The sequence below is a fragment of the Aristolochia californica genome, unplaced genomic scaffold (assembly GCF_029961685.1).
Source record: "Aristolochia californica isolate CCGP_79_NKW_82.1479 unplaced genomic scaffold, dmAriCali1.0.hap1 SCAF_6, whole genome shotgun sequence".
In the NCBI taxonomy this organism is placed as follows: domain Eukaryota; kingdom Viridiplantae; phylum Streptophyta; class Magnoliopsida; order Piperales; family Aristolochiaceae; genus Aristolochia; species Aristolochia californica.
Genome location: NW_027182257.1, coordinates 36,445,238 through 36,471,749, shown reverse-complemented (window position 1 = coordinate 36,471,749; position 26,512 = coordinate 36,445,238). Strand labels below are relative to the sequence as shown.

The window sequence follows — 26,512 nt, the reverse complement described above, 5'->3', positions numbered from 1 at the left end:
TTAAATCACTTATAAGTGTAGTAACCATGTTTATTTTGGTTAATTATCTGTTTAGGTATATGTTATATTTAAGTATATTATAAAAGGTTACTCATTCTCTTGTTTATATCATACTTTTCATTTGGGGGCACTAACACTGGAATCTGTTTTCCAGTGCACTTGAACTCGTCTACACTAACACCCAAGGATGAGTTGAAGTTGAATCAATTCATTTAAGATGAATTGAATTCTTCACTTCATTTCAAGTTCATTGTGGACTAACCCCGCCATACCGTTGCATTTTTGTTAAAATAACTTACTCTTACCATTGAAGTCCATCACCTAATTGTAACTTTGACATGTTAAAAGACTTAAATACCCCACGAAGTTATGGTCCTTTTAGATGTATCGATATGAGTTATGAAACCTAAGCGATGCAGAGTGTATAGCGTGGGCATGGAGCGACGAGCAAGGTGACACATTGGGAGACGAGAGAGGCAAGACACAACTGCTGAATGGAACCTCGCCCACACGCTTATCAATGGTGTGCTTCCCCTGGGCGACACACCTTGCCACCCTCACGTGGCTCATTTCAACGACAAGATCAATAGAGGACCAATGCAAACGACGAAGATGACAATCACGATTGACAGACTGTTTCTAATCGAGCCTCACGTAGATGCCCTAATTCCAAACTAACGAGAGTAATAATAATAATCATGGAAGAAGGAACAAGCAAGCACGAGAATACAAACAAGATTTATACAGGTTCGCCTCAAGTGAGATTACGTCCTGTCTTCTGTTGCTACACTATCCACTATAAAGGTGAAATAGTTTACAAGAAAAATCGTACACACTTATGGGTGTTTTTCTCTAATGTCTCTCGGGCCGCAACAAATGATTCTCCACAATGATGATTATTTCTCTTGTTAGTTTGGAATTAGGGCGTCTAATTCCTAACAAGTGTTCACACTTGTTATTTGCAGAAGGCTTCTCATACATGTCTGGTAGAATCTTCATCATTCCCGCTATGGTTTTCTTTGACGCTACGTTGTGAGCGACGTTTTTGGACAGTGTTAACTGGACTACTCCCAACACCTGTCTATCGAGGAGATTTCATTCATCATCATTCATACCTCCTGGTTTCATATCCAACAGTAGTGAGTGCAACTTTTTTACTGTAAAGATAATCTACGATCTACATCCTCTAGAACTCAAAAACCATATCATCGAACTTGTTGATTCCAAGTGCTGATCCTTCTCTGCCAGCCATAACTCTCAATCATGAACCAAAACTCTGATACCACTTGTTAGGAATTAGACGCCCTAATTCCAAACTAACGAGAGCAATAATAATAATAATCGCGGAAGAAGGAAAAAACAAGTATGAGAACAAAACAAGATTTATACAGGTACGCCTCAAGGTGAGACTACATCCTGTCTTCCACCGTTGTAGTAACCCGAAGGAAGATCACTCGGAGTAAGATCATTGGCAGTCGAGAAGAGGTTAGAGAAAAACATTTTTAAGTGTGTGATTTCTCTTGTAAACCTTTCCATCTTCATAATGGATTATTACAACGGCGGAAGACAGGACGTAATCTCACCTTGAGGCGAACTTGTATAAATTTTGTTGTTTTTTTCGTGCTTGTTTTTCCTTTTTCCCACGATTATTATTGTTGCTCTCGTTAATTTGGAATTAGGGCGTCTAATTCTTAACAAAAATCTGCAAAAAAACTCACTAGATTGTTAGAAATAAGGGCTCTATCCGAGGTGATCTCACCATTGACACAGAGCGATGTGATAAGATTGGCTCTTCTTCTGGCAATGGCCACGACATGAAAAAATTTCATATTGGCATCCCCCTCTGAAAGCCATTTGAACCGAGCTCGCTGCTTCCAATGTACTAGCTCACAATGGTCGAAGTTCTACAACTTCCCCTTGAGAGCATAGCGCTGATCCGATTCAGTAGAGGTCAAGCTTCTAGACTCCTTGGTAGTGAGATTGGGTTCGGGGCTTGCGAGGGTGGTGTTTAGAGGAATTGGTGGACTTGTGGGTTTATCTAGGGGAGGTTGGTTTTGCCATATGTCAAAATAAATCATCTCGAGGCAAAGGCTGAAGACATCAGAGTGATTGAAAAGGGGATTTTGGAAGGCGGGCACAAAGAAGGTTGTTTGATTTTGATAGGGTGAAGGATGGGTAGCAGTCGGGGATAAGGGATAAAGATTCTGGGAGCCAATTGAGGGTTGAGGATGGGGCACTCGAAGCCAGGTTCAACAGTTGAGGCGCTCGAGGCCTAGGGGTGGGACTCTCGAAGCCGGTTCAGTAGTTGAGGCACTCGAGGCCTAGAGGCGGGGTATTCTAGGCCAAGGTCTGTAGACACGACATTCGAGGAGTGGGGGCATGGTATACCAGGGTTGTGGGCGTGGTTCGAGGGGTGTGGGATTTGTGGCCTGATTGATGGTCTGGGTAGTGTTAAGGTCCGTCCCCAGACGGTTGACCGGTTGATCTGGCTTCCTGACGTCAACGGGCGTTTCTTGGTCTCCTCGGCCTATCACCATCTTATGGGCTGGACTCGGCCTCCTGCCCCTCACTCGGCCGCTATTGCTTGCCGCCTCTTGGCTCCTCCCAAGGTGAAGTTTTTCCTTTGGAGTGTTTGCCGCAATAGGATCCTCACTATCGATAACCTTATTAAGCATGGCAACACTGCACTTGATCCTCTCTGCCCCTTCTATGGGATGAAATTTGAGACTATTAGCCACCTTCTCCTTCATTGTGCTTTCGCCTAGCAAGTCTGGATTTCTATGATTGACAGCATGGGCATCAGTTTCTATATCCCCCCCGACTTAAGCACCATGTGCTACTACTCCTTAGGGGGTTCACCTCCCCAGCCTCAACAAACTCCTATTAGCTGCATGCTTTGCTTACATCCCTTGCTGCCTCTGGAAAGAGAGGAACTCCAAACGGTTTGACTGTGCTTCTCGCTCTGCTGCTGAGGTGATCTGCATTGCTATGGGCCTCATCTCTACCTGGATCCGCACTCGGAAAGAATTTGTTGCCTCTCTTGTGCCCCTACCCACACCAATTGAAAGATTATTGCTCAAATGTTTGTTCCCTCTGCACCCGCCGTTGCTGTTTGGGCAGCGCCTACCACCTATTATTTATAAGCTTAACTTTGATGGCAGCACCTTTGGGAACCCGGGTTTGGCTGGCTTTGGTGGGGTGATTTTTTACCCTGGAGGCTCTACTATTATTCCGTACTCCGGTCCTCTCGACATGTGCGAACTCGATTACTGTTGAGTTCTTTGGGCTCCTCCATGGCCTTCGCATATTTCAGGATTGCTTCAGAGGTCCATTTATTGTGGAAGGAGACTCCAAAGTCATCATCGGATGGTGCTCCACTGCCTTCTTCCCCCCTGTGGCGTCGCTGGCAGTTTTTCCTTGATATTGTTTCCACTATTACTTGTACTTGGTCTTATGTACTTAGATCAGCTAATTTGGCTGTTGATTTATGTACTAAATTGAGTCCCTCCCTTTAATCTCTTGTTGTTAGAGGAGGCCTCCCTTGATGTATTCTCTTGCTTTGCTTTGAAATAAAATCTTCACCGTTTCAAAAAAAAAAACTAGAAACTTCGAGATATTTTAGTATAATCAAAAGGATAAAATAGTAATTAAGGGAGGAAGGGGTTGACTTGGATGTGGAGACATCCTAGTCTATGTAAGAGTTAGAAGTCAGAGTTAGAATGTAAGTAAGAGTTAGACTAAAAGTAGGACTTAGTGTTAGTTGGAATTCTCTTCAAAGAATCTTTATCATTGTAGAACGTGCTAAGACCCAGACCTTATTTTTTTATCTTTTTCTTGTGTGTGAGACTTTCTCTCACTTTTTGTTTCTTGTTAGGACAGGTTCCTAACACCCTCCAATCCCTCAGTGTAAGGGGTCCCTCCTTGATTGTATCTTTCTCTTTTTTTTCTGATTCTTGCACCAGAAAAACCAAATAACACAATCCCAACTGCATTTGTGTATTTTTAGTTTGATTTGGAGCTTTATGTGGGTTAGTGGTACAAGGCAAGTTCAATAATTTGGCTACTCAACCTGAAAGAGATGTCCTACGGCACTGCTATGAAAATAATAAATGTTCATAAAACAATATCTTCATAAAAATGAACTTTTAGAAAGAAAAAAAAGATGCACTGTTTTTTTTTTTTTTTTTTTGAACGAAATGCTTTATTAATAGAGAAAGAAGAGTTACAAACTAACGATAACTCTCCTAACAACAAGAGATTGTAGGATAACTTCTTGTTCAGCTAAAGAATTAGTAACATCATTTGCTGATCTAGGTACATGAGACCAAGTGAAATTAAAACAAGATACAATTTTAACAATCTGATGAAAAATTATCCAATGGTGCCAAGGAGGATCAGCAACTTTTGAATCATCTTCTATAAAAATGCACCTGAAAAAGCAATACAATGACACCACATCCCTTCCAGCAAACAATATGTCTACCATAGGTGCACACTAACATTTTGTGTTTCTTTTATTTAATAGTTTGAGCAAAGTCTGAGTTAGGTCTGGTTCTGCCAGTCGGTCTTCTTCTTTTTCTATATCATTGTTTTGTTTAAATATAGTGATGGATTGTGGTTTCATCTTCTATTTTTGTGATATCTCTCATCATCTTTTGAAAAATGGCAGGAACGCCCTTCAAACATCAAATCTTTTAGTGTACGTCACAATATTGATACTGCTCAAGATAAGCAACTACCAGATGAAAAAAATTCAAACAAGCAAAGAGGATGGTTAAATTGGCTGTCTCTAGGCATGCTTGGTGCAGCTGGAACAGCTGACTGTAGTCAATTTTCTGGTGTTGTTCCGGATGAAATAGTCAAGGTTTTCACTGCTCTTCTCTGTGTCAATTCATGGCATAGTTTTCTTTTACTCTGTATAACATGGTTGTCCCACAGGATATTTTTGAAGCAACAGATTTTCATCCAGGAGCTTCTTTCAATGGAGGTATCACTACTATCAAGGATAAACTTTACTTATCTTCAATCAAGTTCAACATTCATCAAATTGTCTCCAAACTCAGAAGCAAGTATAAATAAGTCTTTCTGACCCTACTTTGTTTAAGCTATCTCTGTTTTTCTTTTTGTGTTAATTGCTCTGGACTGTGTTTGTTCTTCAATTTCTTCAAAGAAAATAGCTCATAGACTCCCTAAATAGTCCTAATTTTTTCAGCACATATCTTTCTCTGCCATAAAGTTGGAATTTGTATTTAGTTCTGGTTAGAGGACAAGGAGTTTCCCCTCCCATCAATCTCTTGTTATTAGGGGAGGCCTCCCTTGATGTATTTTCTTGCTTTGCTTTGAAATAAAATCATCACCATTTAAAAAAAAAGGGCATGGAGTTTCTCACTGTAAAAAATTCTCTCAAGGTAAAAAGGAGTATGGACCAAAGTCCATCTAAGCTAGGTGCACTCAATTATTAATTTAACCATCAAATTTGAATTGAATGATTTAACATTTCATTTCTGCTTATTCCACATGTTTCTTCTTATCCCATACATTCATGTTCAATGTTCACTTGAGATTTTTTGAGATTTTTCATTTTTTATCAAATTTTAATGATAAAATGAAGAATTGACATTGTTGTAATTATAATCAAGTAAATGGCATTTTTTTAAATAATGTGATTTCTCCAAGGAGGAAAACGTTGGGTGCAACCTAGGTTGTCCGGACTTGACTCCAGCCTGGTTTCCCTCATATATCAATCAAGAAAATATAATATATCTCAGCACTATTTCAAAAAAAAACAAAATGAAGAAAAAAAAATGTATACAGAGCTTATTTAAAAGGCTTAGAAACCCTTTTGTTTGAAGTAATTAAAGCACTTAAAATGAATAAAATATCCTAAAAAGATGTAGAATGCCACAAAATAACAAGTTTTAAGAGATTTTAATTGTTGTTGGCTGCAAACCTATCATGTAGTCGTAGATGTAGCTTTATTATGTTTCATGAATATGAGATGCAGTGGCTCCACGACGGCCGAGCTCCATAGCCTGTTTAATGGGCTCCGTGTTTTCCGTGACCATTGCTCCGGACCCATTCTCATTGAGGGAGACTCAAAGGCGGTGATCGGCTGGTGTGAAAACTCCTTGCCCCCTCCATGGCGCCATTGGGACACCTTTTTTGAAATTATGGACATTTTCAATTTATTTCTGTTTTTAGTCTCTCATTCTGAGATCAACAAATTCTTTGGCTAATGTTTTAGCCAAGTAGGGAGCTTCCTTGCGATCTCTTGTTGCTAGGAGTTTGCTCTTCCTTTTTGGTTCTAGTAATAAAATCAGCTTTCATAAAAAAAAAAAAAAAATATGAGATGCTGCAATTGCCTATATGCCAGATTGTGTTTCTACCAAAGTTGCGATACTTCTACAAAGCAGTTGTTTGCATTTAAGTTGGAGTTTGTCATCACAGATAACAAGATGGGAGTAGTGGTTTATCGGAGAGTTTTTGGAGCTCTATCACTTCACTGTTGATATTATCTATTAGCTATAGAATAAATGTTAATAGCAACCTAACTCCTTAGTACATTGATCTTATGTTTATTGTAAAGTAGTCCTTTAATGACGCTCTCTTGTCTTGCTAGATGGTTGGTTTTTCATTTTAATATATGCATGGGAAAATACCAAACACAAGAGTCCCGTTTCGTTCTTTTGTTTTTTTTCATTTTTTTTCCATTTTCTCTTTGAATGTTGATTACATGCACGCCCTATAACCAGATGAGATTTGAACCAAGACCTCAGGCTAGAAACATGCCTATGTGGCCATTTAGCTAAATGCCCAATCCACAAAAATGAGGATGCTTCTCTCTCACTTTAACTTTTGATTGCATAGTCTCTTAGATAAATAACTAGTTTTATAAAAAAGTCGTTAAGGTTGAGTTTAACTACCTCCCAATATGACTATCCTTTTAGGAGGTCTATTGCGCAACTTTATAACTCAATTACACTTGTTAATACTTATCAATGTGGGACTATTACTACTCAATACGCTCTCTCACATCTAGGCTTATACATAACTGGCTTAAGACGTGGGCACGAACCCACAACAGAACACAAATTGGGCTCAGGCCCAAGCAAACTTCTTGCTTTGATACCATTATTAGAAATGAACTCTATTCTGTCTCAAAATGACCAAACATCTAGAGGCCTATTGGTCCACCTTATAAACCAATAACACTTTTTAATACTTGTTAATGTGGTGCTATTCCCACTTGACTACGGGAAAGAAAAATGTATGCTGTACTTATTTGGTTTGATAACCATCAGGAGTTGATGTTTCTTGGAATCATGTTCTACGATCAGTCAATCATCTTTTTGATGGATTGGCTATGTTGTGCTTCATGATCATTTATTGTTGTTGGGATTTCTATTATCCTTGCTCTAGAGGACTTTCCTCTCCCTTGCATAATTTTTTATTCAGCTATTTTTTCTTAACGAAATATTCTCCATTTGCAAAAAGAAAAAAAAAAGTAGCATAAAGAATTTGTATGTATCCTTTGTGAAAAAATTTCTTTTTTGTGGTAAGGTGTATTTATGAAAATGTATAATTTGCTGCTCTTCTCCATTTATTTTTTCCAGTACCTGTGATAATGAAATTGTGCATCTTATATCTCATGGAGTAATTATTGAATATAAACTTTGGGAGGATGCTGCAACAATTTTTTCTTCTGTAAAGTCAATGGAGATGGTTAACCCTTGTACAGAGGGAATTATATTGGGCATAAGAAAGGTGAATCCCTCTCTCCCTCTCTTTTCCCTCTTCTATGTAGTCTACCTATTTGAGTATATATGGAACGGACTTCTAAACAACTGGGGAAAGGCATCTTCTATTAATCAGTTTAATTCAGTTCATGCAGTGTATACTTCTTCAGTTGTTGCTAACAAATGCGGTACTTTGATTTATGATGCAGGATGTCCTTGATGATGCGTCCCCTTTAGTAAAAGAGGGATCCCCTTTTGTCACTTTTCAAGTTAAAAGCTCACCAACAAATTGTGAGAGTGAAGTATCAATAAAGGTGTTCATACCCTCTTTTGTTTTAATTTGTTAGCAAGTTTGTACAAGTTTAGTCGGACACCACTTAAAACCACCAGATCCACAATTTTATTTAGTTTAGTTGGTATTGCTGCATTATCTATTCTTTCAATTTATATTTCCGAAAGAAAAGTTTACCCCTTAAAAGAACATATCCTAAATATGAAAGTGATTCAGCTACAGAGGAAATGAGGCCAGCTGATGTTTTGAACTGATTTTTATCATAATTTGTGTTGTTAGGTTGTTTTTCTGCCATTTGAACTTATTTATGATCCAAATATTCTACGGCATGTCTTGGATATTTATGATGTGCGGAGATCCTTTCAGTTTCAAAGTGAAAGGGTAAGCTTCTATTTTGCCTGTGCTTTTTTTTTAGCAATAGCTTTGGCACTTCATAATGCTTTATTAGAGCTTTTATTGTTTGTCACCCATAAAATAATGGAACTTCTGAATGGCTAAGGGAATTGATTTAGTCTAAGCACACTGCCAGTTTTCAATCATGATCTCTGTTCAACTGTGTCTAGTCAATATGCTACTCATATTGCTTACCAGTCTGGGTGACGCCATATATTGAGTTATCGCAGTTAGGAATCAAGTGAGAGGGAGTCCAGAGCCAGCAATAGAAGAGTTTTAATTTCACAATTTCACCAAGTTTTTTTTTTTTTTTTTTTTTTTTTTTTTGAATGTTGTGAATGGAACCAGCCCAGAATCAACTAAGATAGAATGCCAAATTTACAATCAACTCCTTCAAAAGTAAACCTTTTTTGGCTAGTGTTCAGCTTTACAATTGGCTGAATGATGTACATTTTGCAAGTCAACACTCATTTTTTTTTTTTTTTGAAATGTTGATAATTTTATTTCAAAGAAGAGAAGATACATCAAGAGAAAAATCCCCTAACAACAAGAGATTGAAGGAGAAGGGGGCGGCTAATTTAGCGCACAAAGCAGCAACCGAATTGGCTGATCTAAGTACATTTTGCAAGTCAACACTCATATTAGTCAGTAGTTCTGTAATTCGTAGCAAATTTTGATCAAATCTCCATGGATGATCAAAGATGCCTTTTTCCCAGTTTGTAACAACTAAAGAGTCACCTTCGATAATTGTTGACTGAAAATAGTTCCTATATAATGGCAAACCTTGGATTACAGCAGTTATTTCAGCCATAGTGGAGTACCCTTTTCCAATTGGACCTGAGAATGAAAGCAATATATTTTTTTGAATAAAAAAAAATATATGGTCTTCAGGATTTCTAACAATGCCCAAAGTAAGGATACCCAAAGGAAGGGGACGAGTCCATGCTTCCACATCAAATACCTTACTCTGCTCACAAAGAGATATATTTCTCCAGTCCTGTCGAAGAGTTGCTCCCATATAACCATTGTATTGCCCAGTTATTTGTGCCCATGCAAGAACTGGATGTACTTATTTTTCAATAGCCATCCCTGAAGAATTACTATCGCTGTTACAGACTTGATCATTCCGTTCTAACCAAAGTCTCCAAAGGACAACAGCACCATTAATTGCCAAAATGTTTGACCTAAACTAAGAAGTGGATATACTGAACTTTCAAGCAACCGACCTTTTAAACCTTCTAGCAAACAAAGGGAAAGTCCAAATCTTCGAGAATAAGAATTCCATACTCAGTAGCAAACAAGCAATGTAGAAAAAAGTGATTTACTGATTCATCATCACTATTACTGAATCTACAAGTCATTTATGTCTAGAGTTGGATTAGGGGGAAGAGTTTCTTATGATCAAGACTAAAGTTATGTACAAAAAAATGCAACCAAACTCTCTCAGGGGAAGAGGAAACAGAGTGACTGAAGGATCCAACACTTGCAGAGTAACTCAATTACTAAGTACAATTGATATCAGCAGTTGATAAGAAATGCTGATGTAAAGAGAGCTTCTGCCTAGAACCATCAGGTATCTTCATACGAAATAAGAGTGCACAAGTAGTATCAATTAAGTGATGGTTTTTCCAATAAACCACACCATTTTGTTGAGGGATGTAGGTACATGAGGTCTAATGTAATGCCCCATGAAAGACAAAAATGTTTGAAAAGAAAAAATCAAGTACTCTTTTAAATTATCTGACTGGACATTACCAATAGTGGAAAAAAATGATTTTATATTTCCTAAGAGAAATCTTGAAACACATTAAAATTCTCTATACAATCTTTAAGCAATTACTCCCATGTGAGATGACTATAATCATCCATAAAAGAAAGAAAGCACTTGTGTCCTCCCACACTTGGAATAGGACACAGGCCACATACATCAGAATGAACTATTTGAAAAGGATGAGAACTACTAAGATGATTCTTTGTCAGAAAAGAAATCTTATGTGGTTTGCCTAACTAACATGCTTCACATTTGAATTCCGAATTTGACCCTAAGGAAGCCACCAGCTTACTAGTTTCCCCACTCAAGGATGTCCAAGGTAGAGGTGTCAATCATAAGCAGACATTGAGGTCGTCAAGGTGGTTCGTACTTGGTAAAGCTTCCTCAAGTAGTATATGCCGTCTCTCTTAAAACCTCCACTAATTATCTTCTTCATTTGGAGGTTCCTGGAAGACACATGTGAGGAAAAAAGGTTACAGAGCAATTGAGACTTTTGGTAACTTTATGCACAAATAATAAATTAATAGGAAATTTTGAAACAAATAAAACATCACTAAGAGATATAGAAGATGATGCTTGAGCAGACCCAAACCTAGTAATCAATGTGACAAACCATAATTCTTTAGATTATATAATTGACTAAAGGTTGAGGAGGTACCTGACATATATGCTAAACGCTAAAGCTCTGGAATCTATGATCCATGATGAGGAAGACGGGGAGGCTAGAACAGCACATGTACCTTCTTTGAGCCAAAATGGCTATTGCATTGGAGGAAGAGGAAGAAGTCTGATATTTGTGGGGGTTTGTATCTTGCAAAAAAAAAAAAAAAAAAGTTACACAAACTGGTGCATCTTACTCATTGAAATTATGTCTGACCCCACATATCACGTGTGACAGCCTGATTCACCCAAGCTGGTTTCCCAAACTTCTTCTAGCACTTGTCAAAGGAGTGATTTGTGCAGCCATAGTGAGTACAATGCTCACTTTGGTGGTTTCCTCTGCCTCTTACATAGCCTCGGCCTTGATCCCTACCTCTCCCTCACTGTCCGTTACCCCTACCTGCTGAATTCAATGAGGCAGTAGATACAAAGGCAGAAGTAACACTTTCACTTTAGCACTTGGAATAGCTGGTGTAGATCGCATTGAGCTGGCAACAGTATCTTCAAATGATGGTTTATCCGTCCAAGCTAGTACTTATGCTCTAATAAACTCATAACTTGGACCAAAAGCATGGAAAAGCGAATCACCTTAATCTCCTCCCTCCATGATATGAAATTGTGTACAACTCATAAATTTTAGACAAATTCTTATCTTGAGAGAACCTCTTTTGAAGTGCCATGCAGATTTCTTGATGTCTCACAGAAGATACTTCGGTTTCTAATATGAGGCTACATGCTACCTAGTAGCCATGACATCAGAAGCAAGTTGTCTGATATCCACTTGGAAGTTTTGTTTTTTGGAGGATCCTCATTAATATAATTAGCCTTACGTGTATCCCTTATATAAATCTTCACTACTTTAACCCACAGCTTGTCTCCATCAAGTGTAATCGAAATAATCTTCCCTCTATGTTCATCCTTCTCAGACTGTTCTGGGATTGTAACGGGGTTTATAACATCCCTTTGGCCTGCCAATATTACCATGTACCAAGTCAAGCAGCACCATAAAGCAACTTAGGAGGTAAAATTCGAGACACTTTGGTCATTAGTAGGGTTCTAGCACAAGCAACCTTGCGTGCAGCAGGTTATTAAGTACCATACCTGCCGCAGAATTCTGAATTCATAAATATGTTCAACTTCTTCACACAAGAGTATTGCATGGGAGGTTGCATCACATCTAAGGAGAATAGAGAAGGGTCTCAAGCCGTCAACCCAATGACAATTAATGCAGGAGGAAACCATATCCAGAGGAAACTAACTAGCAAACAGCAATGACCAGAACTGCACCACCGAACAGCCACTGAAAACCATGTGTGCAACAGGTGCTGAAACCTCTGTCTGCACACCTCTCTAATGAATTACAGTACCAAAAAAGACAAGCAAGTCACAATTTTTCATGTGAGAAACTGATCCTTGGCTGAGCTACAGGTTACGAAAATTGATGGGTGCTGCACCTGTGCAATTGTCAACTCCAGCAATTCTTCTTCAGAAGAGAACAACTCTTCCAACACCAGTAGCAGGATGACTGGGATGGATCAGCCACTGGTCTGATACCATGTGCGTGGAGCTCAGAAAAATAAGAGGAGAAGAAAGAAGAATCCGAAGTAGAATAGGAGAATAGAACTAGGGTTTAGGTGAGATGAGGAAGAGTAGAAAGTGGAGGAGAACGATGTTGTTAGTCAGAGAGAGCCCCAAGTTAGGGCCTTATTAGGTGAGTTCTCCCCTTGTATTTATATGAAGCGAAATAACAAAAAGTAAATAATGCCCTTAATCGTGAAAACTTGAGAAAAAAGGCCGAAAATGAAGTATATATAATGGAAATCTAATTCATGCTCTTGCTTTTGTACGTCCTGCAAATAGTTTTGCTCACTCTTTGGCAAAAGATTGTGTGGGCTGCAACAAGTTAACCACTCCCCCACACCCAACACTTCAGTTTCATTTTTTGTCTTGTTATCACTGTTTCCTCTCCATACTAAAACTTGACATCTTTTATATGGAAAACAAAGAACTGTCATGATCAAACTCTCTCTTAGCACTATTCAGATAGCAGTACTTGTGATTGTACATCATTCCTGTTTGACTTGTAGGTCCTGTCATCACTCAATGGATTTGAAGATCCGCAAATCCGTCTCTTGTCAAAAGCAGAGTGAGTTTTTGTTTTACTTATTGAGATGTTGAGTGTCATTATTCTTTTTTGGAGCGATTGGTGTTAGTTTATATTATTACTTATACGCCATTCATATATTTATGTCATGGCCTTATGAATTAACAGGTACTTTTTCTTGAACCATAAAAGGATTATTATGGATGTTAGTTTCAGCAACATCAGTGTTAAAATTCCGAGCAGCAAAGATTCTGAGTCACTAACTTTGGTAATATTTTAGTTCATAATGTTAAGGCTTTACTAGATCTTCTTCATTGTTCTGATAATTTTGTCTGAGGGGAGTTCTGTTGCTTCTGTTCATCTTATCTTTGTGGATTCCTTCTGAGAAGTATCATTTCGAAATCCTTCATGCAGCAAGCTATGATGCAGTTAGATTTCCTCATTTGCATAATCTTGTGATGCATTCTTCAGGTTTTGGATTTAGGCAATCTAGTCTTCAAATCTAGGCCCGAGGAAGATTCTCTTTCTTTAACAGATGAAGACCAATTCAATTACTTGTTGAAGAATTTGAATTCAACCTCAGAGAAAATGTTTGCCGGTCTTCAACTTCAAGATCTCTATGACTATTTCAAGATTGAACTAACCAATATTGAGGTTAGAAAAAACTGCCTCTTAACAACATTTCTTTGCCTATTTTTTCTTTTTTTCTTCTTTGAAAGAAAATATTTTCCTGCTACATATACCATCTTGCAGGTGAAGATATTAATGCCTAATTTTCCTGAAGCTGTCTCTGTTGTGGAAAGATTTAGTGCTTCAGTTACTTTTGGAACTTGCCTTTTCCCGGATGAATCTACATTGAAAAATATGGAGGTCGTTGTCCAATGAACTTAATATTTGTGGATTATGGATAACATTAGATATTCAAATTCATTCTGAACTGTTGGGTTTTCTCTTTTCAGGTTCATTGCCTTGTTTATGCACTTGGTGTTCATTTTTCCACATCAATATATGATGCATTTATGAAATTGAGTTCTTGCCTTGACATAGCACAGGCCTCAAGAGCCAAGAATATTGATGCTTCAAATGTTTTCAACTACTTCCTTTCTCTTCATCTTAGTCATGTTTTTCTCGATGTCCACCTTGAAGACAAGACAGAGGATAGTCTGCTTATTTCCTTTTCTATGGATAAGTTGGACATCAGGTATGTTTGGAAAGAATGCTACTTTAATATTACTGAATTTAACCCCTTGGTTTTTTCTGGATTTCATTCTGAGTTTTATCTACAGGTGCTCTCAGGAAGAATACTTGGAAAGCTGGGTATGCATGAAAATGCTAGAGGTTAACGCCAGTAGCTCTAGAGGGGATTCTACTTCCCAAGTTTTGTGCTCATACAGAAATTCCTGTCCTAAAAGACCCTTCAAAGATGGTGAACTCAACATACCAAGTGAAGCTTCTGCTGAGAATAATTCATCTGCTGATGGATGCTTTCTTTTACATTACCAATCTTGGAAATGTGCCTACTCAATGTCCTTGAACAATATGGATATTCATTTTTATCCAAGAATTATTGGACTGCTGATAGTATTTTTTGGTGAAATTTCTGAGCTTAGTGGTGCTTCATCAAGTTGTTCTGTTGACAAGTTCTCGGGTCTAAGTTTGGAAATTGATGAGCACGGAATGATGCCCAGACCTGTGCTCCAAAAGTATGGGTTTTCTAACTATTATGAAACTGGATCGAACATGTTGGCAAGCATACCAGTTGACAGCTTTCCATTTGTAACAATTTGCAAGTGTTCTGTTGCTGACCTTGACAGGTCACTCATTCTTGGACCTTCTGGATGGAGGAAGAATTTCAATGTCAAGAGTCGGAAGACTGTTAGACACAAGAAATGCAGTGTGTGGAAGAGATCCAAAATGTGTGATATTTTACTTGAAAAATCTGTGGTGGCTGAAGTTTGTCACAGCTCTTATCTATTTTCGATGGATATCAATGTTAATGATATTAGGGCACATTTTCATGATTCTTCCTGCATTGTGGGATCCTTTACTGTTCCTTCTGCAAGCAGTTTAATTTTCTCTAAAGGGCCCAACTGTTGGGACATATTAGCTTCTGTTGAGGGGCTGCAATTCTCTTCATCATGGTCCACACCATATATCCGTGATATTATTTGGGGTCCTGTGCGTCCAGATGTTGCTCCTATTTTGAACTTGCATATTAGAAAAGGAAAAGATGAATTGCAGACTTCTAGGTTAGAAATATGTATCTCAGTGCAGCATGTCTGCTGCATTTTATCTTCTGATTACCTGGCAATCTTGATTGGTTATTTTTCTTTGCCTGACTGGAAATGGGACCATGATGAACCTGTTCAAGGTGACAATCCTGGAGATAACAAAATGATGCCTTTATATAAGTTTGAGATACTTGATTCGTCAATTATTATTCCTCTAAATGGAGTGACTTGGTACACTCTTCAACTAGGACTGCAGCAGCTATGTTGTAGTCTTGTCTTAAAAGGTAAACTGACAGATGCATTGGATGGCATCCCTAAGGAATGCATGATTCTGCCAGAACATGTGGCTGATAGAGTTCATCGCATAAATGTTTTTGGAGATGGTGTATCTTTATCACTTCTTTTTCTTGATGCTGGGGGAAAGCTTGATCAAGGTACCATAGTTGAGAGTGTTCCTCTGATATCAGAACTAAATGCTGATTTATGGATCAGGATACCAATCATGAGCAAGTGTTCTAGTGGACCAGCTTGTTTTCCTTTATCTGTTATGATTAGAGCAGATGTCTGTCAGCTCATTGCTGAAGGTAGTGAAAAGACACCTTTCTTCAACATATACACATCACCTCAATAATCAATTTCATTTTTTTTTTCATTTTATGGTTTTTGCACTTCAGGAAATGAGAGACTTTGTAATACATAAAATGTTTTTTTATGGTTTTGCAGAGAAGTACTTTTTAAGTGGACTCCAATCATTTATAGATGTAATAGATGAGCTGTGTGCGGTTGGTAGATATTCCAAACTTTTCGTGTCTGACATGTTACAGTTTCGACAGTGTAAGAAAAGCTTAAAGGAGAACACAAACAAAAATTCAGATGGGACCATAACAGAAATCAAGTTTCTTGCCAATTCATTCTCAGTGGAATTATTTCGGTCAGGAAGAGGGGAACCTGAGTCATCAAGATTAATTGCAAAAGCAGAAATGAAGCTGTCACTGCAAGTGACCTTAGATAATGATGTTCCCACCTGCCTGGATGTTGGTTTCTCTGGTCTAAGTTTGTACTCATTACATAATGCTGTTATCTTAGTCTCAGGCAGTTCAAGTGATGCGAGTCCTTCCTGTCTGGACATCCATTTCTCCAGGTCTGATAGAGATTTAGATGAGCTCCTAATAGCAATTCAATCCCTTGACTTTTGGCTACACTTGTCTGACTGGGATGAGCTCATCACTCTTATTGGTTTATTTTCTAAGCCCTCAGATGGAAATTCGAGCAACATCAGCTCATCTAGAGGCACAAATACAGGTTCTATACTGAAACATGAGGAGCCTGATACTTTACCTGGTTCTTCTTTGTCTAGAAAGCTGGATGATTCAAACTTGATTGTGAAATCAGAAAATATAGCAATCACATTTCATTTCCCTTTCTGGGTTGAAGAGGAGACACATAATGAATGTGGGGAACAAACATCTTATCTTGACAAACAGAACATTGGGTTTGTGGGGAAAAATTGTAAAAGTATGGCATTTAGTCTTTACAGTAGATTTAGTGAAGTGGTTGTTGATGAAAGATTCGTGAAGATAAGGTCTAACATCGACAAGATAGAAGGACTGTTGGAAGCAACTGCAGCCGGCCATGCGAGCTCCTTTCCATTCTTCCAGATATTTCAAGTTAATGTGACAGGTGAAGTGTGTAAGGAGCTGCCTCAGTTTTCTTCTGAGTTATTTGTTGGAACCATGAATTTATGGGTCTCTCATCAAATACTCTATTTCTGGCATGGTGTTACATTTAAAAATTCTGAAGAAATAGGATCTGCTCAAGTTCCAAGTTGTGCTATTGCTTTTAAAGTCTTTTTGAAGAAAGCTTCCTTGCAGTTAAGTGACGGAAGGGTATGTATGAATCCATTGAATGTAGTTGCTTTCATATGTAAATTAGACTCTCATGCTTTTCTTGTGTGCTTGCAGTGGAGCTGTAATGGTCCTCTCTTGGAAATCCTTGTAAAGAACTTAGTTACAGAAGTTTCTTTAGCAGAAGAAAGCCTTGACACCTCAGTTGAGAGTGATGTGCTGGTGTATTACAACAACATGCACAAGGTATATGGTGAAAGGTGCTCAACTGGGTTTCCTTTAAATATAGCATTTTTTTACTAATTGTTCTAAAAAATGATCACAGGTCATGTGGGAGCCATTTGTAGAACCATGGAGTTTTCAGCTGAAACTGAAGCGGAAGGGCGAGGAGAATGCTCTGATAAACAGATCTGCTGTTACAGATATTCATCTGAGATCTAAGGCCCAGCTTAATTTGAATATAACAGAACCCTTAGTTGAGGTATTTATCAGTTCTTCTCCGTGCATTTGTGTTTGTTTTCCTTAACTTTGATGGTTGGGAAGGAAGACTGTTACATTGGAAAATCCTCCTCACCCAAAAAGGGATGAAGGAATGAGTTCCCCTTGGTTTGTTCGCTGATTCAGACAACATGGTGTTGAAGAGTTAGCCTAAGAACATTTACTACTCAAGATCATTCATAATCACTCAGTACCTGCAAAAGCAGAAGCGAGGAGGAACCTCACGATAAGCAGACTTGATTCCATGTGTAGTGTCAAGTTTTTAATTTGGAAACTCTTAAATATAAGTTGCATTTTCATGTTTTAGATAAATGTTTGAATTAGAAAATCATAGTCCATTGTTGTTCATTTGTATATTCTTTGTATATTTTTTGCCGCCAAGAGTGCTCTTCTTCAATCTATTTGCTGTTAAGGAGAAAATCTAAATATCAATAAGCTTCACAGGTCTGCCTTTGCAAGCTTCCATGAAGTACTTGTGATGGTTGATTATTTCTTGCTGCACTCTCCCTTTGCTTTTCTCTTTGGGGCTTTGTGATGACCTGCCTGCATTTATCAGCTTCTCTAGTGCCGTTCCCTGCAAAGGAAACTACTTTGTGGTGCCTTTGAAACCAAAAGAATCATGGAGCACTCTCGAAAAAGTCTTTGATTTTGCTAGGCCTGGGGAGATTTTAATATAAACCTGTTGTAATAGAATAACCAAAAATAAAAAAGTGAAATTGTAGAAAATGTGAAGATTTAAAAGTGATTTTTAATTTACAGAAAAATAAAGTATCATTCTTATTGTTTCTAAAGCGTACATTTGTTGGATTGAGCCTGATTCCATCCATAAAATGGCTAACCACTGAGGCCTATTTTATAACCCAATACCATTCCTTAATACTTTTCAATGTGGGACTTTTTCCATTCAAAACTACCACTCAGAATACTTTTATCCATTATATCTCACGTAAGTGAAATGATAAGCAGAAATACAAAACAGCCTGCTCCCTAATACATCATAATCTAACCTATTTCTTTTTCTTTTTTTTTTTGAGTAAGAAAATGATTTTTTTCAAACAAAGAACCAAAACCAGTATCAAAGAAGGTATATCAGCAAACGAAAATAGAATAAAAAGAAATCAAAATGGTGACATTCTGCTACCTTACCATGTGAAATTAGCTGAATAGAATTGTGAGAGAGATTGGGGTTTAGAGATCTCTCTCCCCTATTTATATCTTAATAATTTTTTTTAAATGTATATCTTAATAATATTGAAAATTACAATAATGTCTCTGTTTTCTTTAGACCTTAAAAATCTAGTTTTAACAGGAAAATACTTTCCTTGAAAATAAATAAATAAACTTAAAATTATAATTTATAATATAAAATAAAATAAAAACAGACTTTTTTTAGATTAAAGAGGTACTAGGGTTGTGGTTAATCTTCTATGTATTCTGGCAACTTGTACTGATTCAGTCAATATTTCTAAAGGCCCTTTTCAGGGGAAATGAGATGATCAGAGAATCTTTGCATAATATTGGACCGCATCATCTTTTTGAGGATGGAGCGATCTTGGTATCTCAAGCTACTGATAACATGTGTTCAAGAAAATATGCACCCTATATGCTAAAGAATGATACTTCTGTGCCCTTGTTATTCTGGGTGTCTTGCTCTACAACCTGTGAGGATGACATCGACACTGCTGCTATTAATAAAGGAAATATCGTTCAGCCAGGTTCTTCAATTCCAATATACATTGATCAGTCTCCTAAGGAGCTTCTTCGTCACAGGCCAGCGCATTCCACTGAAAAGCTTAATGAAAAGAAGTTGAGTGGTGTCTTACATCATATGATCTCTATTCAGCTCGATGGAACATCTGGGCCATCTTCACCCATGTCCATGGACCTTGTTGGTCTTAGGTACTTTGAGGTAGATTTCTCTCAACCTGCAGATATTCTAGAAGTAGACATGGACGGAGACACTGTTAAGAATGAAAGAAAGATTGAAGAGACATCTAGGTCAGGTCTAAGTGGTGGGTTTGTTGCTCCAGTGGTCTTTGAAGTTTCAGTTCAGCAGTACAGCAAGTTGATAAGATTGTATTCAACTGTAAGTATATAAAATCTTGTAATTTACCTTTTAAGTTTGTCTGTGATCTTTTTGTAGGCTAATATTGGATAACTTTAGGTTGTTCTTCTGAATGCGACTTCAATGCCTTTGGAGCTGCGCTTTGATATTCCTTTTGGTGTCTCTCCAATGGTAAATTTATTGATTCCAGCTTTAAGTTTACTAAAGGAATTTTTATTATACAGCTAATTACGTGCTTTACCTCAGGTTCTGGATCCCATACATCCAGGGAAGGAGTTTCCTTTGCCTGTCCATTTAGCTGAATCAGGTCAAATGAGATGGCGTCCACTAGGCACCGATTACCTCTGGAGTGAAGCACATGCTCTTTCAAACATTCTTTCTCGTCGGCCGGGGAATCTAAAATCCTTCGTCTGCTATCCTTCTCATCCAAGTACTGGTCCTTTTCGTTGTTGCATCTCAATCCAAGATATAAACCTCCCAACATCATGTGGCTTGAGAAACTTTTCATCTCACCATGTTCTGGAGAATGCAACTGAATTTTTCCACTCAGATAAGATGAAGAATCATTTTATCCGTCAAGTCAGGCTTACTACTCCATTCATTGTAAAAAGCTTTCTCCCCAAGGCACTGTCATTGATTATAGAAAGTGGTGGTGTTACTGAATCTTTGTTTCTTTCAGAGGTTAGTAAAGGCCATGCAATCCTCATATATTACAGTCATAATCTAATTAAAAATACTTTTATTGTAAGACTTGATCCACCATGTATAGAGGGCTTCTACAGAATTTTTATAACTATTTTTTTACAGATTGATCTTTAGAGATTTTATTATTTCAGGTGGATACTGTTTCAGTTTATCACATTGACTCAACACATGACCTTGGAGTGGTGTTCCATATGCATGGTTTCAAGCATACTGCATTAAAATTTCCCCGTGCAGAAGTATTTTCTACTATTGCTAAGTCAATTGAGACCAAGTTTTCTCTATTGGAAACATTAACCTTTTACCCTGAAGGGCTCAATGGTAACCTCTTTAGCTTATGTGTTGAAGATATCCTATTCACTGAACTATAAGGTTTTTGACTTTTTTTCATTTTGCATTTCTAGGCCCATTATGCATTACTGTGGAGAAGATCATGGATGCAGTTTGTGGTTCTCGAGAACTACACATTTCTCTGCCATTTTTGTTGTATAACTGCACTGGCATAAAACTTACTATTTCTGATTATACAAATGAAAAAATGGGATCTAACTTCATTCTACCTTCTTGTTTCCATGCACTTGGACAAGAACAACAATTGAGGGATAAACATGGACTTGCGCTTGTAACTTCTGAAGAAGAATTACTTGCCAGCTCCCCAGATTTTAGAAACCGCCTGAACTTGTCAAATGGAGCGTCTCTTCCAAACAGAAATATGATTTCTGATGAGATTCTACCATGGAAGAAGCTTAGAAGTGGTTCTGAACTTTCAGGAAATATGGATAATAGTAAGGCTGAAGCACATATGTACTCTCCTCCATTTAGCTCCCCTGCAAGTGAGCTGATGGTTAGGTTGAGTGCACACTTACCTGAACATTTTTCTCTAAGTAACCAAAATTCAATGTGGTCTACCCCATTTTTTCTTGTCTCACCCGCTGGTTCAACTATTGTGGCTGTTCCACGACCATCCACCAAAGGGGCTTTCCTTGTGTCAGTAACATCAAGACCTGTGACTGGGACTCTTACAAGGACAAGATCTGTCACTATTCAACCAAGGTGACCATTAAGCCTTTAACTTCTGATGTTGTCTTAATCATTTTATTTTTGTCCTTAAAAAAAAATCCTTTATTTGCAGTTGTATGCTGTTGTGTGTTTACACGTTAGGAATGCAAATAATGTTTTGACTGTATGTTGTCAGTTTTCAGTCATTTTCCCTTGTTTAAACTGTTTTCACTTTTACAGATATGTCATCAGCAATGCTTGTAGTAGGGAGCTATGCTTCAAGCAAAAAGGAACAGATTTCTTTTACCGCTTAGAGGTTGGCCAGCATTCTCATCTTCATTGGACTGATATGACAAGGTAAAATTATTGTATTTGTGCAGTGTTGGTAATATATTTCTGGTCACTACCTCAAGGAATTGCTACCAATGTACTTGTTCTTAGTTTACTTTTTTTCTCGACAGGGAATTATTAGTTTCAATTCGATTTAATGAGCCAGGGTGGGAATGGTCAGGCAGCTTTCTTCCTGATCAACTTGGAGACGCTCAGGTGAAAATGCGAAATTATGTCTCTGCTGCTCTAGATATGGTTCGTGTTGAGGTACAAAATGCAAATGTGTCCATTGGAGATGAAAAAATTGTTGGCAGCTCTAATGGACACTCAGGGACCCACTTGATTCTTCTATCTGATGATAACACTGGGTATATGCCTTACAGAATTGATAATTTCACAATGGAGGTATGCCTGAGTTTTTGGCACCTTCCTGGTAAAAGCTTCTGTCAAAATTATATTATCAAGCAATTTATTTGAAGTTGGTTGCTTTCACAGAGACTGCGGATTTACCAGCAAAAATGTGAAACGTTTGAGACTATTGTCCATCCTTATACTTCTTCTCCTTATGCCTGGGATGAGCCTTGTTACCCTCATCGTCTCATTGTTGAGGTATAATTCGTTTTCTATTTCACACATACAGCTCCTAATGTGTCTTAAATTTACTATTTTGTCTACTTATGACACTGCTAGGTCCCTGGGGAGCGTGTATTAGGATCATATAATCTCGACGATGTTAGGGAATGCATTCCTGTGCACTTGCCTCAAACATTTGAGGTACATTTTTTCAGCTCCGGCAATGTTTGTCACCATGTTAGAGAACCTGTTGTTGTTGTTGACCTTTTTACAGAAATCTGCTTCCTTCTGAGTTAAGGTCTCTGAATTACCTTTATGTGCAGAAACCACAGAGAAGGTTACTATTATCTGTACATGCTGAGGGTGCGATCAAGGTGTGTATCTCAAAATCATATATGATAGCAGGGCAAGAGCAAGGAACTATAAAATGTTTTGCAGCTAGTATAAGAGTGACTGGTTTTTATTCTGGCATTATACAGGTGCTTAGCATTGTTGATTCTACTCATCATGTTCCAAGAGATGTAAATGTGGCTAACCTCCGTGGCATCAAAGCTAAGAGAAAACTTGATGCGAAGGAGAAAGTTACTGATTTCACTGAGAGAATTACAATACATTTATCATTCATCGGAATTTCTGTCATAAATTCTTCTCCACAGGTCAGTTACAATATTTGTGGTTCCCAGTTAGTTCCATGATCTTGGTCCACATTTTCTTTGTTGACCTCTAACTAATTTGAAGTTGTGCGCACTATGTAGAATTGAGAAATTAGAGTTGGAAGAAGAAAAGTTGAGCAAGAAAACCAGGATAAAAACTTGTGTTAAGTTTCATTATCAATTGATTAGGTACTTAATGTTCCCCAACCACTTAAGTACATCCACAAGGCTCAATTATAGTAATACCCCTTATTACATAAACAAACTTATTATAAGTGACTGGACACAACTAACCTGAATTATAAATTAAGGTAGAACTTAATGACTAAATTTACTTAATCTCACTGTCTATTGATACTCCTGCCTCACGCTGGAGCATATATGCCTAATAAGCCCAGCTTGTTACATGAGATAATGAACTCTTTTTTAGATAAAGTCTTGGTAAAGATATCTTCCAGTTGCTCAAACAATCTTATACAAGGTGAGAGATCTTCCTGGATGATATTTAAATATTTTTAAGTTTCTAACCACAACTTCGTAGTGAACTTTTCTCAATTCCTCCACAAACTGACTAATAACCCCACTTCATAGTAACTTTCTGACTAATTTGCGATATTCACTTTTATCTTTTAGTTGTCAGCTTTCATCATCATGTAGATCAAGAGTCATTTGAAGGTTTATTAGGTTTTGCTCCTAATAATCCTGTTTGACTCAGCAAATCAATAATGTTTTTCCTTTGAGACAGTACGTTCTTTACTACAAGTCACTTCAATTCCTAAGAAATCTTTTAATCTTGCTAAATCTTTAATTCAAAAAATGTCACCTCAAATTACATTTTGTTTATTCAGATTTAACCTTGTACTCCTTTTTGCTACTCCATTTTGTTGATTTGTATGCACATGAGATCTGGTTAATAATTCCCTTTTCAGTAAAAAAGAACTGAAAAGACATACTCATATATTCCTTTGCATTGTCATTATCTAAGAACACAAATCGAGGAACAAACTGAATTTTTATTTCAGCAAAAAATTATTCAAATACATTCAATACTTCTAACCTCTCTTTTAATAAAAATAACCAAGTGACCCTCTTGTATTCATCAACAAATGTAATCAATTACAGATGACCTGGCAAACTCTTCAACCTAATTGAAACCCAAATATCAAAATAAATTTAACTAAAAAGTTTAAGACTCCTTTTAGTGACTCTATTAGGACATGCTTCAGTGGTGCTTCCCTAATTTGTAGGCTTTACACTTTGACGACCCTGTAGACGTTTTTTTTTTTTTTAAATGATAATAATTTTATTTCAAACAGAGAGAGAATACATCAAGGGAGACTTCTCTAACAACAAGAGATTGTCGGGGGGGGGGGGGGGGAGGCAATTTAGCAAACAAATTAACAGCCGAATTGGTTGATCTAAGTACATGAGACCAAGTACAAGAGATAGTGGAAAAAATGTCCAAAATATCAAGATAAATCTACCAGTGACGCCAAGGGGGTAAGGAGGAGGTGGAGCACCATCCAATGACAACTTTGGAGTCTCCTTCCACTATAAGAGGACCTCTAAAGCGATCCTAAAATATGCACAAGCTGTGAAGGACTCCGGAGAGCTTAGCTGAGATCGAGTTAGCAATGTTGAGAAGACCAGAGAAAGAGATAATGGCAATGCCTTCGGGATAAAAAATCACCCCGCCAAAGCCAGCTAAACTTGGGTTCCCAAAGGCGCTACCATCAAAGTTAAGCTTATAATAACCAGTGGGAGGAGGCGCCCAAACAACAACTTGGCGGGGAGCAGAGGGAACAAACATCTGAGAAATAATCTTCCAATTAGTGCGGATAGGGGCACAAGAGAGGCAAGTGAATTCTTTCCGAGTGCGGATCCAAGTAGAGATGAGCCCCATGGCAGTATAGGAAACCTCAACAGCAAAGAGGAAAGCACAGTCAAACCGTCTGGAATTCTTTTCCTTCTAGAGACACATTGGGACGAAAGCAATGCAAGCAGCTAGCAAAAGCTTGCCATGACTGGGAAGGCAGGTCCCAAAGGAGAAGTGGCACATGGTGCTTAGGTCGAGCAGGATGCAGAAGTTGATGCCCATATTGTCAATCATGTAAATCCAGACCTTTCAGGCAAAGCCACAGTGGAGGGGAAGATAGCTAATAATCTCGGCCTCCATTCTACAGAAGGGGCAAAGAGGATCGGGAGTGGTATTGGTACACTTGATAAGTTGTCGGCAGTAAGAATCATGTTGCAGCAGGCACTCCAAAGAAAAAATTTCACCTTGGATGGGGCCAAAAGGCGCCAAGCAAAGGCTGCCGGGTGAGGGGCAGGAGGCCGGGTCCATCTCATAAGATGGCGGTAGGCCGTGGAGACCAAGAATCGCCTATTGTCGATAGGGAGACAACCCTGTTGACTCTAATGATATGGAAAAACTAAACAAAGCTTGGCATAGGATGGATAATCGAACTGTGGATGCCATTGCTATTTGTTTGAATCTATCTGCGCAACCTTCAATCTATGGTCTTCTGCCTTGTGTAGGTAATATAACCCATGGTTTTTTATATTCGGAATCGAGAATCAACTCAAAATCCCGAAATTTTTAACCCCCCCCCCCCCCCCCCCCCCCCCCCCCCCCCCTCCAACCTGACTTGGCCAATACCACATCCGAGTCGACTTTGGTGAGTCATGGTTAGACTCAGCGAGTTAGAAAACCATAATATAGTTCATTCCTTTCTCTAATTCTCTTCTTCTTTTGAAGGTCAAAATATTCATTAATGAAAAAAGTTATGGAACAATCAAGAGATCAAATCAATTTACTGACAAACAAAAGGTTAATAGGAAATTTAGGCAGAGTCACAAAAGAGGGCCTTCTAAACATGGAAAGTTTTTGTGGTAAGCGGCTTTTTGTGCATCTTTTTCTGTTTTGTGGAATGAAATTAATGCCCGTACTTTTGATGATAAATCATACTCTATCGAAGGTGTGGTGGGAAAGTGTGGTTCATTATATGCAGTTAGTAAATTCCCATGTTTCTGTAGTAATACTAGTTGCATTTTAAGTTTATATTCATGATTTTGTTACTACTAGTTACATTTTAAGGTTATATTAAAGATATATAGCTGCTTTTTTGGGCTCTCATTCAAATCGGACAACAATTCTCCCTTGGAATCCTCCTCTGCAAGTGTGCCTGAAATTAAATAAGGAAAACCAGGTCCTACAGCAGGTGGTGGCATTTTCCATGACTTTTAGGGACAGATTCAGTACATGTTGTACCATTTAGAATTACCCTAACACTTTTTTTTTAAATAATCATGATTTTATTGCAAGAAAAGAAAATACATCAAGGGAGGCCTCCCCTTACAACAAGAGATAGGAGGGATGACCCCAATTTAGCACAAAAATCAGCAGCTGAATTGGCTGATCTAAGTACATGAGATCAGGTACAAGGAATAGAAGGAGCAAGAGATTGGTAATCCATCTAGCTCCAATCAGATTGAGCTTAGAAGTCACCATTGGTTCCCTTGAAGCAACAGAACCTGAGTTGAGCTTCCAAAACCACTTGAGAAGAAGAACTATGACTCACCTCTTGTTGTTGAGGGGATCCTCTAGTGGTCATTGGTGGTTTTCCTCTTGAGAACATCTTCCATGGAGATTTTTTGTTGC

At 38.0% G+C, this 26,512-nt stretch overlaps 1 protein-coding gene across 2 annotated transcripts in view; it reads left to right on the top strand.

Moving 5' to 3' along the window:
* The window catches only part of LOC137934913 (intermembrane lipid transfer protein VPS13), a 74,911-nt gene that overhangs the window by 44,499 nt on the left and 3,900 nt on the right, over positions 1-26,512 (top strand). Inside the window, exons 14-39 of one of the 2 annotated variants that reach the window (XM_068779499.1) lie at positions 4,670-4,864; positions 4,939-5,069; positions 7,614-7,764; positions 7,946-8,050; positions 8,308-8,409; positions 12,940-12,998; positions 13,125-13,224; positions 13,428-13,610; positions 13,710-13,826; positions 13,916-14,157; positions 14,243-15,771; positions 15,911-16,867; positions 16,988-17,073; positions 17,149-17,277; positions 17,357-17,512; positions 19,001-19,615; positions 19,694-19,765; positions 19,841-20,275; positions 20,431-20,617; positions 20,701-21,349; positions 21,536-21,652; positions 21,757-22,030; positions 22,121-22,234; positions 22,316-22,399; positions 22,522-22,572; positions 22,678-22,854. In XM_068779499.1, coding sequence (XP_068635600.1) covers positions 4,670-4,864; positions 4,939-5,069; positions 7,614-7,764; positions 7,946-8,050; positions 8,308-8,409; positions 12,940-12,998; positions 13,125-13,224; positions 13,428-13,610; positions 13,710-13,826; positions 13,916-14,157; positions 14,243-15,771; positions 15,911-16,867; positions 16,988-17,073; positions 17,149-17,277; positions 17,357-17,512; positions 19,001-19,615; positions 19,694-19,765; positions 19,841-20,275; positions 20,431-20,617; positions 20,701-21,349; positions 21,536-21,652; positions 21,757-22,030; positions 22,121-22,234; positions 22,316-22,399; positions 22,522-22,572; positions 22,678-22,854 — 7,017 coding nt within the window. Of the gene's footprint in view, positions 1-4,669; positions 4,865-4,938; positions 5,070-7,613; positions 7,765-7,945; positions 8,051-8,307; positions 8,410-12,939; positions 12,999-13,124; positions 13,225-13,427; positions 13,611-13,709; positions 13,827-13,915; positions 14,158-14,242; positions 15,772-15,910; positions 17,074-17,148; positions 17,278-17,356; positions 17,513-19,000; positions 19,616-19,693; positions 19,766-19,840; positions 20,276-20,430; positions 20,618-20,700; positions 21,350-21,535; positions 21,653-21,756; positions 22,031-22,120; positions 22,235-22,315; positions 22,400-22,521; positions 22,573-22,677; positions 22,855-26,512 lie in introns of both variants that reach the window. The other variant, XM_068779498.1, reaches the window with a different exon arrangement.